Source organism: Caretta caretta, chromosome 9 (genome assembly GCF_965140235.1).
Source record: "Caretta caretta isolate rCarCar2 chromosome 9, rCarCar1.hap1, whole genome shotgun sequence".
NCBI lineage: Eukaryota > Metazoa > Chordata > Testudines > Cheloniidae > Caretta > Caretta caretta.
This window is the reverse complement of record NC_134214.1, coordinates 25,338,215-25,357,239: the sequence shown is the minus strand read 5'-3', so window position 1 is coordinate 25,357,239 and position 19,025 is coordinate 25,338,215. Positions and strand designations below refer to the sequence as shown.

Below are 19,025 nucleotides of genomic sequence, written 5' to 3'. Positions count from 1 at the left end.
TCTCGTCAGAATGGTAGATGCCACAATACCTGTGCTAGCCACAAAAATCATTGTGAACCCTACAGCACTTGCACTCCCGCTGATCACATTATCTTCTGATACAGTTCAGCACATCACTTCCAAAGGGCTTTTTTTCTTAACCCCCTCTCTTTACCAGAGAATTATTGCTTATCCCACATATTCAAATATTTGGTGAAAGCAGTGACTGTTCCTGCTGTTGTCATTAACAGGCATTTTGGTGTGGGCGTTTCTGTGTTATCTGCAAACCTCTCCCCAAGACAATTATATTTAAAACTCCTGCAAGCCGCTGAATCTAGGCACAATGTTAATGAGGATCTGTGGCAGTTCGTTATAGCTTTGCATCATATTTGTGTTATTAATTTGTACAGTTCATTCGTTCTTGTGATCGGCTTGATGTCTTTATGCATTTATATTTGGATGCACTTTGCTTCAATGTCATACGTTAAGTCTCACTACTGTTTTTATATCTATATAGGTGGCTACAAACGAAATGTGCCTAATCCTGCAAACCTTTACTCACACAAGTCATCTTACATGAGAAATCTCACTGATATTGCCAGGACAGCTTGCCTCAGTAATGATTTGCAGGATCAGGCCCAACATAAAGCTCTAAAATCTAAAGCATCTTTGTACATATTAGAATTGTATCTAAAACTACAACATATTTAACTTAAACATATAAAACTACCAGGATATTAATGACTTTGTATCAAAAAGTCATATGGACTCAAAATGTATAGGTTTATTTTATGCCTATTGCATTTGCTGGAGCTAATTTATTTCTCTGTCAAGGTGGGATGGGCAGTTCTTTATATTGCTTTGTTATTTGCATTATATGTTTTTAACGTATGGATTGGTTGTTCTGAGCACTGGATGGAGAATGACAGAAGCTTGTATATACCTGAAGTTGTTGATCAGATTACATTTGTTACAATTAGAATAAATGTAGCAATAGAATACAATATCTAAGTATAATAAAATAAATATGAAAGGAAGCCTTAGATTTTTGGTATCTAAAGGAGGAAAAAGAAATGAAGTAATTTTTCAGATAATTTGCATTTGATTGTTATTCCATTTTAAAACAAATCAGATATAATGACAGATACAAGTCAAATCCTGCTCATCTGACTCACCTTATTGGTATTAGTGACATAACTAAAGCAAGCAGGATTTGCTCTCCACTGCCAATAGATCAAAAATAATGACAGCTATAAGTAAGATTTTATGACACACAGAATATTTTTGGCTATGTTTTTGGCAAAATCCTACTTCAGTAGCTCCAGCCCTGGGATTGGTCAAGGCTTTGCTGGATCACTTACTAGAAAGCAATCTTTGTCTTCTCTCTCTTCTATTTGGTCCCATGTGCTGCTGATGGCTCCTGAAAATACTTACCAAATATTCCCCTTTTGATTTTACAGGGCCGATCCAGTAATTTGTAACAAATGTAATCAGATAAACTGCTTCACCTCTATTACTGCTCACAATTTCCACAGACAGTTCTTGATTATATTGAATCTAATTGTTATTGAAATTATTCAGAAAATGATTTCTGCAAATAATTCTTGCTTCACAATCAATTCAGTGCCACTATTTGATATTTGACACTAAATACTGGAGTTGTTTTGACTAGATGTATAGGTCACAGGGTATATTTCTGCCCTGGGAAGGGTGTAATTCTCAGAGTCAGGTTTCACAATACAAATCTGAAAATTGCTTTTGACTAGCATTTCCCAAAATTCACTTAAAATCTACTGTTTATGTCAACATTTCTTCCAGGAAACTTGTTCACTAGAATATTTGTGGGCAGTGACCAGAAAAAGGGGCATGACTATAGTCAAATGGAATGAATACTAACAAAAAACATCTTCAATATTCCTCCAGCTCTAAGTTTTACCTACTTTTACAGAGGACTTAAAGCACAAATGGAGCTGTCAGAAAAATTGCCAGCAAAACGAACAAAAGGCCATTACCCTGTTCCTATGATGTCAATGAGAGTTTGACTCCAATAGACATCAATGGAAATAATATCAGGCCTGTGTTTCTACGGGTCGCCTTCTTTTATATGTGATAGGGAATGTGCAAACTGGAAAAATAAAAATTTAGGTGGGCCACTACCATTTTAGAGGAGAAAGGGGGATAACCTGAAAATGCTTATGGATGTTTCCTGAAATATTTTGAGGTGCAGAAAATAACAGTTCGGTTTTATTTTAAGTTGGGTCTTAAAGAGAATTAGTGGTGCCAACTTCTTTTTGTTTTTGTTTTAAAGGATCATAGGATCATTGCAGAACTCTGCAGAGTTTACCGAGGCCTTTTCATGCACCACAACAGAGTACATGGACCCTGCAAAAAAGTGCCGTGTTTGGTGACAGCTATAAACCAGGCACCCCAAGGACAAACTTCCAGGCAAACAGAAATTTGGAACTTACTGGGAGGACTGGGGGAAGGAAATGTGCTACAAAAGTCATTTGTTAGTGGACAAAAAAACCAACAATATCTGTGAGATCAGAAATTCAAAACAATCAATTCTTCAAATTAAGGTTTATAGCCAAGGCAGCAAATATAATATATAAACTGCTTTTTTATGACCAAACCTTGCAAAATATAAATCACTTAATTGTTTACCTATTTCTTCACTCTTAAACAACATTGTTATTATAGTTTAATTCTGTTTCCCATTTGGTCTACAGATTTTTTTATTCTCACTGGGGAACACTTAATCTCCTACTCCTTTGAGAATGTATACTGATATTTCTGATCAGATGGAGGAAGAAGATATTAAGTAACACATTATCTTGGACACAGTGGCGTAGCTAGGAGGAGCGAACAGGGCAGCAGACATAAAAAAAAGGTACCACCCGCTTGTACTCACCAGGTGGCGCTCCGGGTCCTCGGCGGCACTGAAGGGCCCTGCTGCCGGAATGCCGCCAAGGACCTGGAGCGCGTGAAGGCCCGTGCTGCCGAAGTACTGCCGAGGAGCCGGAGCGCGTGAAGGCCCCCGCCGCCAAAGACCCGGAGCACCACCGGGTGAGTAAAAATTAAAAAAGGAGCCTATAAATTAAAAAGGCGCCACTTGTGCTCAGAGGGGGAGTGGTCGCTCCCCCCCCTGGCTATGCTACTGCTTGGACATCAAAGTATAATGAGACAACAGTTCATCTAAAAAATGTCAGACTCTGTACCCTCTTCTGTCATGATAAATGTGTTCTACCAAATGTTTGTTTTCATTTTTACTTGAAATGATTTATATGAGAAAAGTCCAAAGACCTGTTGTAATTCACTTAAATAATTTCTCAGTAATTATTCCAATGCTTAAAGGCTATTTACTTGGTTTTATTTACCGCCTTCCAGCCAAAATGAAAATGTAGCTAATTTACTGATTGTAAACTCAAAAATTAATAATGTTGTGATCAAAGACCCCTTCACAGGTTTCTAAGAGTTGTCTTGCTTTCTCTAAACTTGGTCTTTTAAAAAGATTTGTAATAATATATAAATCATAGTTTTTATATTTAATTCTGAGCTACACTTATGACTTGAAGTTATTGTTATATATTTTATCAGTGGCTGCATATAATTGAGAAATTTTAGTTACACATAGTATGATATGAAATGACAAAGCCTATAAAACAGATCTCTAAAGGGATGCACCAAAAAACAACTTTTGAGACTCACTTTTTCAATTTTTAGGGCCTGATCCAGTAAATACTTTGACTTTGTTGATGTCAGTAGTCCATTTGAAGTCAATGAGACTGGTTATGTCATTAGAGTTATACAAGTGTTTGCAAGATTGGATCCTTAATTGGTACTGGCAAAAGGCTTTAAATACACTATGATACATATGAAATGCCCTCCTGCAGGTTGCCAAGAACTTACTGCTTCTTCTATCGAAGCTAGTTAAGACTTCCAAAAATAAACACCAGATACCTCCAATGACTTCTATAATGGGTAAAACTATGTTCATTTTAGCTTTCCAAGTTTGTCGTCTGAGGAAAACCTTTTGATAATAAATTGAAATTATGAGCCAACTGCTCATTATTGTCTACAATGACTGCAGTGTATGTGTGTTTTCTGTGGGAGATGTGCAGTAACAAAGATGTGTCGTCTGCAGTGGAGGTACAGAAATTCCAAACTCCTGGGGTGCCTGTTATGATTAACATGAGAACTCAAATTATTTGATGATAATTAAAAAAAAATAAATGGATAATTTGGAACCTAGGGAAATTACACCAGAATGGACTATGCTAGTCTTTGTCTCACATGCGTTCATCACACCAGGCTGACAAACAAAATACATCAAAACATAGAGCACCAAGTCCTCTTCCTGCACCCTGCCCAAGTAGTCAGGCTTAGTGCAGGAGCAAGAGGAAAAAATACTCTGTGGATGCTACTGCAGCTCACCAGCCACTGCATCACCACTCGACAAAGGACAACAGCAGTGGCTCAACATAGTGGCAGCCCCCAGGCCATCTGTCAGCTCTGCGCTGCCAAAGCCCATTGTACGGAGATCCTGACAGAGCCCCACACAACTTGGCTCTGCACTGTATTCCCAATGTAGACCCCTGAGCTGGCTTTCCAAATTCTACTCCCCACTTTGCACAAGAGAACTCTAATCCCAGTTCCACTCCATCTGGGTCCCCCTGTTGGCACAGCAAAGGGGATAGCAATGTGTGACCTAGGGAGCCCCTCAGTGCCAACTGGCAGAGGGCACACCATAATATAACTCATATCAGGCTTGGCACACTCATTGCTCCAACTCGCTATTGTCCTAATCTGTACCTAAAAGGTGCCCTGTAAGATATTTTATCTAAACTGGTGCCACGCTGGTCATTAATATTATTTTGTGGTGTATGTACAGGTGATATATGAATTATAAATATGTGTTGGAAATATTTTCTTAAAATGTGTTTGGCAAACAGGGTTTAAGACACCCCCACCTTAGACAAAGGTATGTGGTTCTTGAATGTGTTTCCAAAGTAAATTGAGCAAGGAGAGACAATGAAATTGTCTACCTTGCATGTAAATGTAAAGTCATCAGGCAAACCAGTGTGGGGGATGGCCTCTTAACAACAGGAGATGGAAGATGCAACTCCAGGAAACCTCCTGGAGATAAGGTCATTGAACTTTGGAAGATATAAGCAAAGATAGAGAGCCATTTTGGTATCCATTACTGGACAGATACAAGTGGCCAGGGCTCTTGTACATCTGAGGAAAAACAAATAGAGGTTTTCAACCAAGGAGGCTGAAAGTCTATGGAAACTGAAGATAGGTGATAAACCTCCTTATATTCAGACTGTAACTTCCTGAAGTTAAATTTAGTCACTAGAAAGCATGTTTAGTTTGTAACTTTTCATATTTCTTTCATTTCTACTAGAAACCCACTTAATCCTAAATTTTTGGTTAATGAACTTCGTTTTAGTTTTACCACAAACTATCTGAATGCTGTGTGTTTCAACTACATGTGGGCGGACCTTCAGCTAAACTAGCAGGCTGGTATGTATGGTGTCTCTTTGGAGGCAGCAAACTGAATATCTTCTGTGAGGGCCCAGTGAGAGGGACTGGAGGCTACAGAGGCAACAGTTTTAGAGAGACTCAGGACCGGAAAGACTGTTGGTGTCACCCTACAAGGAGTAACCAGGATGATCAAAGCCAGGGTGAGGCTACCGTGCTGTTGGCATCAGGGCTCTGAGCCGAAGCTGTACAGCAGAGAGGCACCCATGGTTACAGGGCAGGCAGTGACAGAACACCTTTCGGGCCTAAAGTATCACATAATGGCCCCAAAGAAAGGAGATTACAGGATAGGAATAACAAGAAAAAAAAGACAACTGTGTATTGGATTTCTCTCTCTACTGGATCCCTCTCTCACCCCACTCTATCTATTATCTTAGGTACTTATATGGCCTCCATTATTGTATTGTCTGAATGCTTCACAATCTTTCATGTGTTTCACATTTCCCTAGTTTGTTTATGAGAATGTCATGTGGGACTATGTGAAAAGCTTTACTAAAATCAAGATATATCATGCCTAGTGCTTCCCACCCCCAACCACCCCCAAGGTAGTAACCCTTTCAAAGAAAAAAATTAAGTAATGATTTGTTCTTGACAATTCCTTGTTGGCTATTACTTTTAACCCTATTATCCTCTAGGTGCTTACAAATTAATTGTTTAATAATTTGTTCCAGTGTCTTTCCAATTAAAGTTAGGCTGAGTGGTCTATAATTCTCCAAGTCCTTTTTATTTTTAAGGATAGGTACTTTGTTTGCCTTCCTCCAGTCCTCTGGGGCCTCAACCATCCTCCATGAGTTCTCAAAGATAATCGCTAATGGTTCCAAGATGTACTTTGGGAACTAGCTGAAGCACCGTACAATTAATTTCATTAGGCTCTGCTGACTTGAATACATCAAACTTATCTAAATATTCTTTAACCTTTTCTTTCCCTAGTACGAGGGACAGCATGAGACAGCACAAAGGTGCTTGTTGGAAAGTTTAACAAATGTGCATTGGAGGCTGGTGTCAACAGCTTGGTAACAAATAAGAGAGGATAGGTAGCGTGAGGCTAGAGTGTGAAGGGCCTAGAAAGTGAAGACAAGCAGCTTATGTTTCATGCAATAGACAAGGGGGAGACAATGGGGAATGCAAAGAGAAAGTGACATGGTCAAAGCCACAGACTAGAGAAATGATCTTTGCTTCAGTATTCTGAATGGAAATGAGTGGGGCAGGATTGCATTTGTCAAGGAAAAAGAGAAGGATGTTGCAGTAATCAAGACATGCGATGATGAGAGCTTGCACAAGTTTTAGCTGGATGGACAGGAAAGGCCCTATCTTATAGATGGTCTACATAAAGAATCGGCAAAATTTAGACATAGCCTGGAGGTGAGAACCTAGAGAGACGTCCAAGCTGAAGATGAGAAGCAGGCAAGGATGGTGTTATTTTCCCTAGTAACCAAAAAAAGAAGTAGTAGGGAGGCTTGGTTGGGGAAGACTAGAAGCTCTGTTTTAGCCATGTTCAGCTTGAGAAGACAGCTAACTTAGTGGAGAAGGAGAGGGGAATACATGGCCAATGATGTTGCTCAGTAGTTCAGTTGTTTCTCTCAGGCTGGCAGTAAGAAGCAACTCATCTTATGGAAAGTACCCAAAAAACACTGGCCACAGCAGCAGCAGCAGAAAAATTGTTTGATGAAGCAGAACCTCTACCCCTATCACAGTTGGGCCAGACGACTTGCTGAGGCCAGATTTCTCTTTTGTGATTTTTCCCCTATGTTTCATTGTCTGCCTTTTTTTTCTTATTAGAGAGATAAGGTGGGTGAGGTAATATCTTTTGTTGGACCAACTTCTGTTGGTGAGAGAGAGAAGCTTTCGAGCTACACAGAGCTCTTCCTCAGGTATGAGAAAGGTACTCAGAGTGTCACAGCTAAATACAAGATTGAACACATAGTTTAGCATAAGTAGTTAGAATGTGTGCTAAGGGAACATACCAGGTGAAGTGGCTGGTTATCGCCCTTGTAGGCATAGGACAGAAAGAGGGGTTAGTAGATTACATTGCTCCCACATTGTGTTGTGCAGGTTCCCTTTGGGATGAGGACTGAAAGGTCAGATATAGAGTGATTGCTGTGTGAAAAGTGTTCACCCACAGGTGATAGCTTTGTCCTTCATCATTTTCCTGTGTGAATTCATTTGACAGCATAGTTATTGTCTGGTTTCACACACATAGTTGTTATTGGGGCATTTAGTGCATTGGTGAGGTACACCACATGTAATAGGCATGTGTAGAACTTGAAAGGTGGTTTTTGGGAGGGTGTTGATCATTGTAGCAGCAGAGATATGTCTGGAGGTTTTGCATCTGTTGTTCTGGCAGGGTCTGGTGCCACTTTGAGTTGGTGTGTCTTGGTCTGGGGAGGTTGCTTCTGATAATGAACTTGGAGAGGTTGGAGGGTTGTTTGAAGGTTAGAAGTTGGGGGGTGTCAAGAAAGATTTATTTTAGGATGGGATCTGCCTTGAGTATGGATTGTAGTTGTTTGATGGTACTCGGTATGGGTTCCAGTGTGAGGTGGTAGGTGACAACGAGGGGTGTGCAGTCAGAGGGGGTTTTCTTTCTGTATTGAAGCAGGTTCTCTTGGGGTCTTTCAGTGACCTATTTCATGATGCAGTCTACTTCTCTGGTGAAGTATCTTGTTTGGTGAAGGCGGTTTTGAGTATGTTAAGGTGTATATCCTGGACTTTCTCCTCAGAGCATATTCTGTGGTCTGGCTGTAGATAACAGACTTCGTGGTGTGTTTGAGGCTGTTATTGGATCTGTGAAGGTAGGCAGGGTGATCCATGGGTTTCTTTTATACACATGTATGTAAGGTTCCATTGTTGAAGCTGTTTGTGGTGTCCAGGAAGTTAATGTTAATGTGGGAGTGTTCCAGAGAGAGAATAATGGATGGGTAGTGGTTGTTGAAGTTGTGGTAGAAATCTATGATGGAATTTAAGTAGTCTGTCCAGAGGATGAAAATATCATTGATGTATCTCAGGTATATCATTAGTTTCATAGTGCACTTGTCCAGAAATTCTTCTTCAGGGTGGCCCATGAAGAGTTTGGTACATTGGGGAGCCATCCTAGTTCCCATGGTTTGGATAAAGTGTTTGTTGTTGAATGTAAAATTGTTATGGGTGAGGATGAAATGGATGAGTTTGGAGATGTGTTTGGGTGGATATCTGAGGGTTGTCCATTGTCTTGTAAATATGTGAGGCAGGCAGCTATGCCACCACTGTGAGGAATGTTGGTGTCAGGGAAGTGACATCCATGGTGGCAAGGACAGTGTTCTGAGGGAGGTTGTTAATGTTGCAGAATTTGTGGAGTCAGTTCTGTCCTGGAGGAAGCTGACCCTTTGTGTGGTGAGTGTGGTTTTTGTTTTGTTTTATATTACAGTCCATTCGTCTGTGACAATGGGCTGTGGGGAAGGAAGTATGTTAAATTCCAGTGAGATACAGAATATAAAAGAAAATGTGTGAAAAAATGAAATGACATAGTGTCATAAATATAAAGGGAAGAGTAACCACCTTTAAAATCCATCCTGGCCAGAGGAAAAATCCTTTCACCTGTAAAGGGTTAAGAAGCTAAAGGTAACCTCGCTGGCACCTGATCAAAATGACCAATGAGGAGACAAGATACTTTCAAAAGCTGGGAGGAGGGAGAAAAACAAAGGGTCTGTGTCTGTCTGTGTGATGCTTTTGCCGGGGACAGAACAGGAATGGAGTCTTAGAACTTAGTAAGTAATCTAGCTAGGTATGTGTTAGATTATGATTTCTTTAAATGGCTGAGAAAATAGCTGTGCTGAATAGAATGAATATTCCTGTCTGTGTGTCTTTTTTGTAACTTAAGGTTTTGCCTAGAGGGATTCTCTGTGTTTTGAATCTAATTACCCTGTAAGGTATTTACCATCCTGATTTTACAGAGGTGATTCTTTTTACTGTTTCTTCTATTAAAATGTTTCTTTTCAAGAACTGAATGTTTTTTTCATTGTTCTAAGATCCAAGGGTTTGGGTCTGTGGTCACCTATGCAAATTGGTGAGGATTTTTACCAAACCTTCCCCAGGAAGTGGGGTGCAAGGGTTGGGAGGATTTTGGGGGGAAAGACGTTTCCAAACGATGCTTTCCTAATAAAAATAAACCCAGATAAATGTTTGGTGGTGGCAGTGGAAGTCCAAGGGCAAAGGGTAAAATAGTTTGTATCTTGGAGAAGTTTAACCTAAGCTGGTAAAAGTAAGCTTAGGAGGTTTTCATGCAGGTCCCCATATCTGTACCCTAGAGTTCAGAGTGGGGAAGGAACCTTAACACATAGTTTCACTGGTCTGATGTTAATTGTGTGCTCGGTGAATGTGGCAGATCTTTCTGACATGGGCAAATGAAATCGAAGTTCAGTGTGCCTACACAGAGCTTCCAAGAAATAACCACATGTTACTTATTTAGAACTTGCATGAGATACCTGGACAACAGGTAAGGGTAACAATTTTAAAAGCATCTAACTCCCATTTTCAAAAGTTATTTAGGCACTGAGGAGCCTGCATGACATTGATTTAGGTTCCTAAGTCACTTTTGAAAATAGGAATAACCAATGGGAGGGGTTTTCCATATGACCATGAATGGAAGACAGGGAGTGTAAAGGAATAAGCACCCATGTGGGTTTCTTAAACTGGGTAAGGGCTGCCTCGGAGGAAGGACTCCTACCTATACCTCTGACATCCCTTTGAAAATCACTTATGCCCCCACCTTTCATTCAGATGCTCAACTAGACACCAAGCTGGTGATTTAGGCGACGAGATATTTTTGAAAATTCTGACTTCAAGTGTTCAAGCAGAAGTGTTATTAATGTGCATGCTGTACTCTCCCTTGTTTTTAATAAGCAGGTTTAGTAACTGAAACAACAGAATATTCTGATTTAGAAGCAGCCTCATTACTCAGCCATGAGGCAGTGAATATGATTCTTTCACTCAAGCGAAGGCAAAATCTTGGTTTTCTTAAAAAAAAACCCATAACACTCCTCATTCAGAGGTGAAATATTTGACATTTAACAGAACTGAAGATCAAAACACACTTTTCATCACAGCATGCAAACTAATTAACCACAATGAGGTTTTTCCTTCTCTAAGCATGAATATGTCAGGGAAATATTTATAGATATGCCCAATAAAACATATAAGATAGAAAGTGTTTACCAAAGGCCTTAAAAACAACAGGCCAAGGAAATGTCACTGACTCCTACATTTATATTTTACTGCTTCCTCAATCAAACATTTAAATGCCCTGAAGATTTCACAGCAGGAATTCAACTTGTGGGTGACTGCATTGGATCTCTATAGAGCTCACTGTACAATAAACTGTCAGATTTACAAGTTGAAGTTATAACCATTATAAAGTCCACAATTTTGGCACAGAAATATTTAGTAAATTTCCTGGCAGAGGTATGGGAGAAAAAACAATAAGTCAGAAAAAGGGGGAAGATTGGAGTGCAAGCCCACCCCACATTCACCCTGCAACCACCCACAGCTCCTCTGCCACAGAGCTAGGCCCAGCTCCCTGCTCCAGGCTTTGCAACCTGGCACATGGGATTGCAATGCCTCTCAGGTTTGGTCTGTCCGCCCCTCTGTAGATGGAGACAGGCCACATTTGAGTGGCATTGCAACCCTGTGCACTAGGTCGCAACACCACTTAGTTTTTACAGCAACTACCAACAATTCATGGACTTTATTCAAATTCACGATTTCCATGATCACCGTGACCTCTGTGACAAAATCGTAGCCTTAACCATGATGAATAAACAACGTACCAGTGATGGAAACAATGTGCTACCAAGTGTCTGTATTTTCCATAAAATGCACATGGCTCCTAATGCTATAATGTCGCCAATGAAAATCTGGGGTTTGGGTTGGTTTTGTTGAAGGAAAAATGCATGTAGAATGAAAGTGGCATTAACAGAGACACCATGAAATAGTAATGTCTGGGAGAAAAAACTAACTGATGTCCCATAAAGCATGGATCAACTGCTTCTTCCTCAATTTTCTTAGCAAAAGAGAATCTCACACTGACTGTATCAAGGTGTACATGAAAGACAAATATGCTAATCTCTGAGCATTTCAATTTCTCCTTATTAGTGAATGTCAAATGCGAATTTCCTCTCTCGCTAAACCCCTCCACTTTGCTTTCCCTGAAGGTTCCATCCTTGGCTTCCATCTCCTGTGAACATCTTATCTCCTTTGGTCATCTCCTTTCCAATTCATTGCAGGCTGAAGCCAATGTACAAACGGGGGAGGAGAGTCTCATGGTCTTCTCCCTGAGGTACTTCCTCAGTCGATGTTCTCATCCTCCTTGGTTCAGGGAGGGAAGACGCTGCAAATTCTGCACTTGGCAGAGATATGAGCCTCCCCCAGGCAGTAAAGGCAGTGCTGATGTTTGTCACCACCAACAGAGGCAGGTGACACAGTTAAACCCCAGGACAGTCTTAAATCCCAGGACTCTAGGCATAGTCCTTCTCTCCAGGGAGAGGGTCCCTGAGGCAGAGAGAAACTAAACTATAGTATCTAAACGAAAAAACCACAAACACTAAAAATACACAGAGGATTCCAACTCAGGCCATGCAGCAGTAAGAAGTGTTAGTCCACCCGGCCCCTTATGCCTTCAGTATGGAGCACAAGGGGAGTGATTGTACAGGCATAGACCAATGGACTAATCACTCCCAAACCCCATCCAGACTAAAAACTAAAGCTTTCCATCCTCAACCTACTTCCCTCCCCATTCAACTCACCCCATCAGAAAAAGACTTGGGGAAATAGACAGGATTTGTAGTGTGTCCTGAATGCTATACTCCTGAGGGCATGCTGCACCAAAAAAATAAAAATTCTGTGCACAATATTTTTAAATTCTGAAAATCGTATTTGTCAAATAAATGTGAAGCCTCCAGCATGGCATTGGGGAGCACAGACAAGAGGTGGGAGATAACTGTGCAGCTCCCCCGCAGGACCCGGACTGAGTAGTGAGGCTGCGCCCAACCCTGACACAGTGCAAGGCCCAGGGCCTGCCCCAGAAACACCCCAGGACCCTGGCCCTCCATGCCAGGTGCACCAGGTGTGAGCAGGCAGGCTTAGCAAGGCAGAATCCAAATGTGGAGGGACTTAGTGGGGGAGATTCAGGTGTGGGTTGAGAGGGTTCTGTGTGGGGCAATCTGGATACAGGCGGCTCAGTGAGGGATCCGGGTGCAGGGCAGGATCTGGCTGCACAAGGGCTTGTTGGGGCATTCTGGGTACAATGGTAATGGGACTCTGCAAAGGGGTCCAGGTGAAGGTGGTTGGGGCTCAGCAGGAGGAGGTCTCTGTGTGTGGGGGGGGAATAGAGCTTGGCAGGGGGCTCTGGGTGTGGGGAGCTCAGTGGGGAGTCCAGAAGCTGGGGAAGTGGGGCTCGGTGGGGTGGGGATCCGGGTGCGGGTGGCTTGTTGGGGTAGCCCAGGTGCAGGGGGAGTGGGACTGGTCAGGGCAGTTCTGAGTATGGGAGTGTGAGGCTTGGCCAGAGGATTTGGGTGTGAGGGGGTCTGGATGCATGGGGGTTAGGCAGATGCGGGAGCAGCTCCCCGGACAGGGATCCATCCCCCTGCAGCTGAGGAGCAATGGGTGCAGGAAGCGGAGGGCAGGAGGGGAGGGGTGAAGTTTGCAGAGCTTTCCTGCATTGGGGGAGAAATCTGGGGGTGGGTCTGACCCGGCCCCAGGTGCCATGCAGGGGAAGAGGAAGTCCCGTCCTTCCCAGTCCAGCCAGGACTAGCAGCTGAGCCCGGCACAGGGTAGGAGCCACCAGCCTTGTCTTCCCCAGTCCTGCCCCCTGCCCCACCGTGATTTACCTTCTCTCTGTCTCAAGGACCCTCTCCCTGGGCACCCAAAACATACTGCTGGGGAGGGCCACATGACCACTCTTGCAGCTTCCCTTTTCTTCCCTGTCAGAAAGTCATTTTTCTGCAGGGACACAAATAAATCAGTGGGGGACATAAATTCTGTGCATACGCAGTGGCGCACAATTCCCGCAGGAGTTATGTCAACCACCTTGGGCTCTGCTGGACCAAGAGGGGTAAGAACTACATCCTTGAGTCTGGAATCCCTTTCCTGAGAACACTCCAAATTGTGGGACTGTGACCTGGAGAATCCCAGCTGGCCTCCAGTACTTGTGACAACACTTCCAACGCAAAACTCAGTGCCAACTACAGACATGTAAGCAAAGGTGAAATGGGCCCTATGGACATGAACAGTGCTGTTCTCTGAAAAATGAATTTATATGGCAGGGAAAGAGCACAGCCACACAAATTTCCCATCTGGTACTGCTAACAACTGTTTTTGCATGATAGCCCAAATACTGCTCATGTGATAAAAGCAAGCTGAATGTGTCCCCATGTGGCCTGGAGGTACAATGTATCCCCCAAAATGGACAGAGATGTGAGAGGTGTTGTTTTGCAACATACTTTTTCTATTCCAGTGAATACTTTTGTGCAATTAAATTGGCCAAGTTTTCCTATTTCCAGTGGCTATTTATTCATTCAGCACTTTAGTATTTAGCAAAAAATTACATTATAAATCTAATCACCCAGAGAAAGATGTAGAAGTGCTTTATTTCTTTCTCTGTAGCAGTTTTATGACAGCATTCATAAAGAGTTAATGTATTAGCTGAACTCAGTTTGGAAATGCTTTATGACTAATGGGGGGAGGGAGAGCTCAGTGCTTTGAGCACTGGCCTGCTAAACCCAGGGTTGTGAGTTCAATCCTTGAGGGGGCCATTTAGGGATCTGGGCCAAAAATTGGGGATTGGTCCTGCTTTGAGCAGGGGGTTGGACTAGATGACCTCCTGAGGTCCCTTCCAACCCTGATATTCTATGATTCTATAATGTGAACATCTGTCAATACCTCTTTTATCTATTATTTGCAGACTGTCTGGTGTTCAAAAAATCATGTATCTGATTGAGTACTATGTTTAATTAAAAGATGATTTACCATGCTGCAAGCATTTATTGTGCAAGCAATTAATGTAATCAAAATATTTGGTTACATCTGTCAACTTCATTTTCCAAATACTGTAAATGAAAATGTAATAAAATATATAAATAAATTAAATAAAATAGCCCCTTTTCATTTGCATGTTGTGTTTTAGTCTTTCAAAGCAACTGGAGATTACATAATTTGCAGTTGGAGTCACAGTGTGACCTCGTGTGGGGTCAGAGAGTTATGTGAGCATTTTGCGGTGCAACTCTAGAAATAGATCTTTATAGGCCATAAATAGGTGGCAAAATTTGACAGCTTTGTTCATCCTACTCAGCTTAGTTTTGCCGTTGCATTTAATCATGATCCCCAGTGCTTCCGTCTACTCCTATTATTATAGCAAATGGTGTCTCTAAAGCACAGACTCTCAGTTGGTGCAAGTTAATTGAGGGTTTTATGCGAAGGATGAATTTCTGTCTAGACACTAGACTGAAATCCCTAACCTTATTTCACTTATGACTAAAGCAAAATGTGAACTTGGGCCTATACGGAATCATTAGTCTGTTAGTCAGTTACACCACTTAACTTCTGCTCTTTCAGGAACCCTTTCCCTATTGCTGTTTAATACTTTCCTGGGAGGAGAAGCAAGAGTAATGATCCTTTGCCTTTCTTCAGAGCAGTAAGAAAAAAAATAAACTTTTTTGAAAAAAAGGGTTATCACAGATTATTATCTTCTCAGCAAGTAATTGACTGATTTATGTGCTAGTGGGTTTTTGGTGTTATTTCTTCTTTAGTTTTTGGTTTCAAGGGAGTAATTTTCCATGTGAATCTAAAAATGCATTACCATAATCAACCTGAACATTTCCAGCATACAGCTTGAGGCTATTTATTAGAGTAGGATGAATGGTTCATGGGAAAACATTCAGAGCCTTGTGAAATTAGCCTGTGTGAATCTGTACACATCCAAGTTTGGTCATGCAACCTTGGCATTGCAGCATTTCAAGGGGAGACATTTAGCTCGCTCATTCTCCCTGAGCTCCGTAGGACTACTTCCTGAACTAGCTATCTCCTAAAGCTGGCACTGCAATGGAATATATCACAATGCAAATAGAAGCACTTTAGCTTTGAGTAGGGTTTCAAGTTCACTGAAATTTGTGGCCAAAACTCCAAACTTGAACTTCTGATCTGTCCATTTCAACTCCTTATGGAGGAAGGGAAGAAGCTCTCATTAGTTTCCAGGCCACTGATAGGATGATGCTGTGACCACCTTTTTTAGAACATAAGATGTGTTGCACAATATTCCAAAAGGGACGGCAAACAGAGAAAAGGCAACAAGAACCTGGGGTAAAACTGGATGCTATTGGAGGTAATTTTAACAACTGAGTAGTGAATGTTAATGGTGCAACTATTCATGATCACAGATGGGTTTGGGATAGTCTCCTCTGAATCCAGCATGTGAGGCCGTAATGTCTAACTGACATTGTATTTGAATCCCATAGTTAAATGTAAATATGTGTATAGCATGAAATATTGAACACTTATTTCTGCAAGCTGATACACCCATGAATGCATACTTATTTTCAGCATTTTTTCTTGCTATACTATCCACAGAAGAGAGACTAACTGGCATTCCCCATCCCAATCAGCGAAGGTTAACCATCTCCTTTGGCTCAATGGCTACTAAATAGGCCCACCTTCAGGGCCTGCTCTACTTGGAAGAAGCAAGCTTAAAAGAGAGAACTCACCACAGGAAAGGGCAGTAACCAGTAGGAAAACTGAGAGATAGTGGGCACTTGTAACAAAGTTGTTCGGAGGAAGACAGCTTGTAAACCTCTGCCGCTCACAAGGCCTAACCAGACCAGGGACAAGATGATTGTCAAAAGGGAGGTTTGAAGATAAACTAACTCTGACCCGGGGTTTAGCTGTACCTAACTACCATAAACAAGCCAGGCCTCTATAGATTCTCCTGAAGGAAAACCCAGAGCTTAAACATCCTCTTAAATGGCAGATCCCTATACCTGTGAATCTGGAAAGACTGGAGCAGGGTTCCAAAAGGGGAGAAAGGCCTTTGGAAGAGAAAGAGACTCTGAAAATGCACAAACGGGGGCCTGGTAGAGACTTAACGTATCACTCTCGCCTATTAACCTTTTCCATGTCAGACTATGAGAGGTTGGCTTGAAACAAATTGTTGGTATCCAAGTGTCCCTGTGTGACGAAGTGGGAACGTTCTTAATGTTTTCTCTGAATACTGTGTGGGTGCCTCAGTTTCCCCTGTGCAGTTCTTAAGTATCTAGGTGGTGGGGCAAAGGAGTGTGATTGTCGCAGAGTCCTAGAGGCCAGTGTGATGGTGTCTGCACAGAGAATGGCCAACACCCTGTCTCCTGGCAACTGACGGCCTGGGCCCCTTCTCTGCAAAGGTGCCAACTGAAGGTGTTGGAGAACAAAGAGATCAAGTGGCCCCTGGCCCGGGAAAGAAACAAAGGCCAGAGGAGGGGTGAGAGAGTGGCAGTTTGGAGCTGGCTGGGGAAATGGAGGGAGGCTCAGATGGGGCTCTGGCCTCTCTGCACCCCAAGACGGACCTGACTGAGGGGTCCTGTTGTCTGTACCTACAAGCTCTGTTTTAGACCATGTTCCTGTCGTCTAATAAACCTTCTGTTTTACTGGCTGGCTGAGAGTCACGTCTGACTGTGGAATTAGGGTGCAGGGCCCTCTGGCTTCCCCATGAGCCCCACCTGTGCAGACTCGCTGTGGGAAGCGCACGGTGTGAAAAAGGGGATGCTGAATGCTCCGGAGTCAGACCCAGGAAGGTCGAAGCTGTGTAAGCTTCTTGCCCTGGAGACAGTATGCTCACAGAGAGGAGGCTTCCCCAGAGTCCTGACTGGCTTCATATGGAGTAGTCCCAGAGCATTACCCGGTGACTCTGTGACATCCTGAAGTTTGAGACCTATGTCTGAACTTTGTGACTTAAGTTCATCCTTACATATTCTGTGAACCAGGATGACTCTGTAGTAGCTACCACAAGACTTAGAGTGAGCAAAGTCACCTAAATCTGGCCCCAAAGCAAGAACAATCCCCCTGAAAAGGGAAATGTACTACATGACCTCATAAAAATCTTTCATCTCTAATTTCTAGACCATAGAATATCCATCTATCTTGGAGTTTTGCACCTGTCTATAGTAATACTGAACCAAATATCTGCGCCTATTCTTATGAAGAATAATGGCGCAGAGTATGTGCCCTTCCACTTCTTAGCATGTAAATTACACAAAGTTACTGACATGTAGCTAACACCCCCCTGTATAACACCTGTGAATTTTGCTCCAGGACTGAGTGTGTCTACATAGCACCTGGGAGGTGCTAGCACACTAAAAATAGCAGTGGCTCGGTCTAGATCCCCCAAGTATGTATCCGGGGGTCAGATGGGCTTGTACATGGGTGACTAGCCCAAGCCACCACCTGAGCCATTGCAGCTACACTGTATTTTTAGCTCACTAGCCTGAACAGAGCATGTATATCTACCCAAGCTGGGAATCAAATCTCCCAGCAGCTTTGTAGACATAACTTTTGTGAGTTTGCTAAAGTCAAAATGTTTTGCTCTTTTCCTGAACTATATTTTTAAATGTAGATTTCTTTACTAAAGTGGCAAATTTGTACTTGTAGCAAATTTGGGACTTTGACATTTTCATCACAAAAAGCTGTGTTAGTTGACAAACAAGGAGACTTGCGAATGCCTGAGAATACGAAAATTCAAGGATGTGAACACTGTACTTGCAAAGCTAGTGTGGTAGTTTCTCTCACCTCCAGTCCAAATGATTTGAGCCTGATTAAACTTGCACTTGCATCAGTTTAGATCAGGAGTAATTCAATTAAATCAATGGATTTGTACCAGAAAAAAAACAGAGGAGAATTGGGCCCTTTGTATGCTATTCAACTGGAAGTTCCTTTGCTGGAGGTGAGAGCTGCAGATGGGGAAATATTCACAGCATTTTAACACTACCTTGAATTAAGCTGCAAAGATTCATAGATTCCAAGGCCAGAAGGGAACATTGTGATCCTCTAGCCTGACCTCGTGTATAATGCAGGCCATAGAACTTCCTCAGAGTAATTCCTAGGACACACCTTTCAGAAAAACATCCAATCTGGATTTAAAAATTGTCAGTGATGGAGAATCCTCCACAACCCTTATTAAGTTGTTCCTATGGTTAATTACTCTCACCATTCCTCCATAACCCTTATTAAGTTGTTCCTATGGTTAATTACTCTCATCATGTATGCCTTATTTCCAATCAGAATTTGTATAGCTTTAACTTCCAGCCATTGGATCGTGTTATACCTTCCTCTGCTAGACTGAAGAGCTCATTATCAATATTTGTTCTCAATGTAGGTACTTATAGAAGGTAATCAAGTCACCCCTTAACCTTCACTTTGTTAAGCTGAATAGATTGAGCTACTTGAGTCTAACACTATACGGCATGTTTTCTAATCTTTCAGTCATTCTCATGGCTCTTCCCTGAACCCTCTCC

At 42.1% G+C, this 19,025-nt stretch overlaps 1 protein-coding gene across 4 annotated transcripts in view; it reads left to right on the top strand.

Moving 5' to 3' along the window:
• Positions 1-4,060, top strand: part of MME (membrane metalloendopeptidase) — a 66,864-nt gene extending 62,804 nt beyond the window's left edge. For all 4 annotated transcript variants that reach the window (XM_048864718.2, XM_048864719.2, XM_048864717.2 and 1 more), the window contains one exon: positions 2,288-4,060. In XM_048864718.2, coding sequence (XP_048720675.2) covers positions 2,288-2,387 — 100 coding nt within the window. In that variant the 3' untranslated portion in view covers positions 2,388-4,060. The remainder of the gene's footprint in view (positions 1-2,287) is intronic.
• The last annotated feature ends 14,965 nt before the right edge of the window (positions 4,061-19,025 follow it).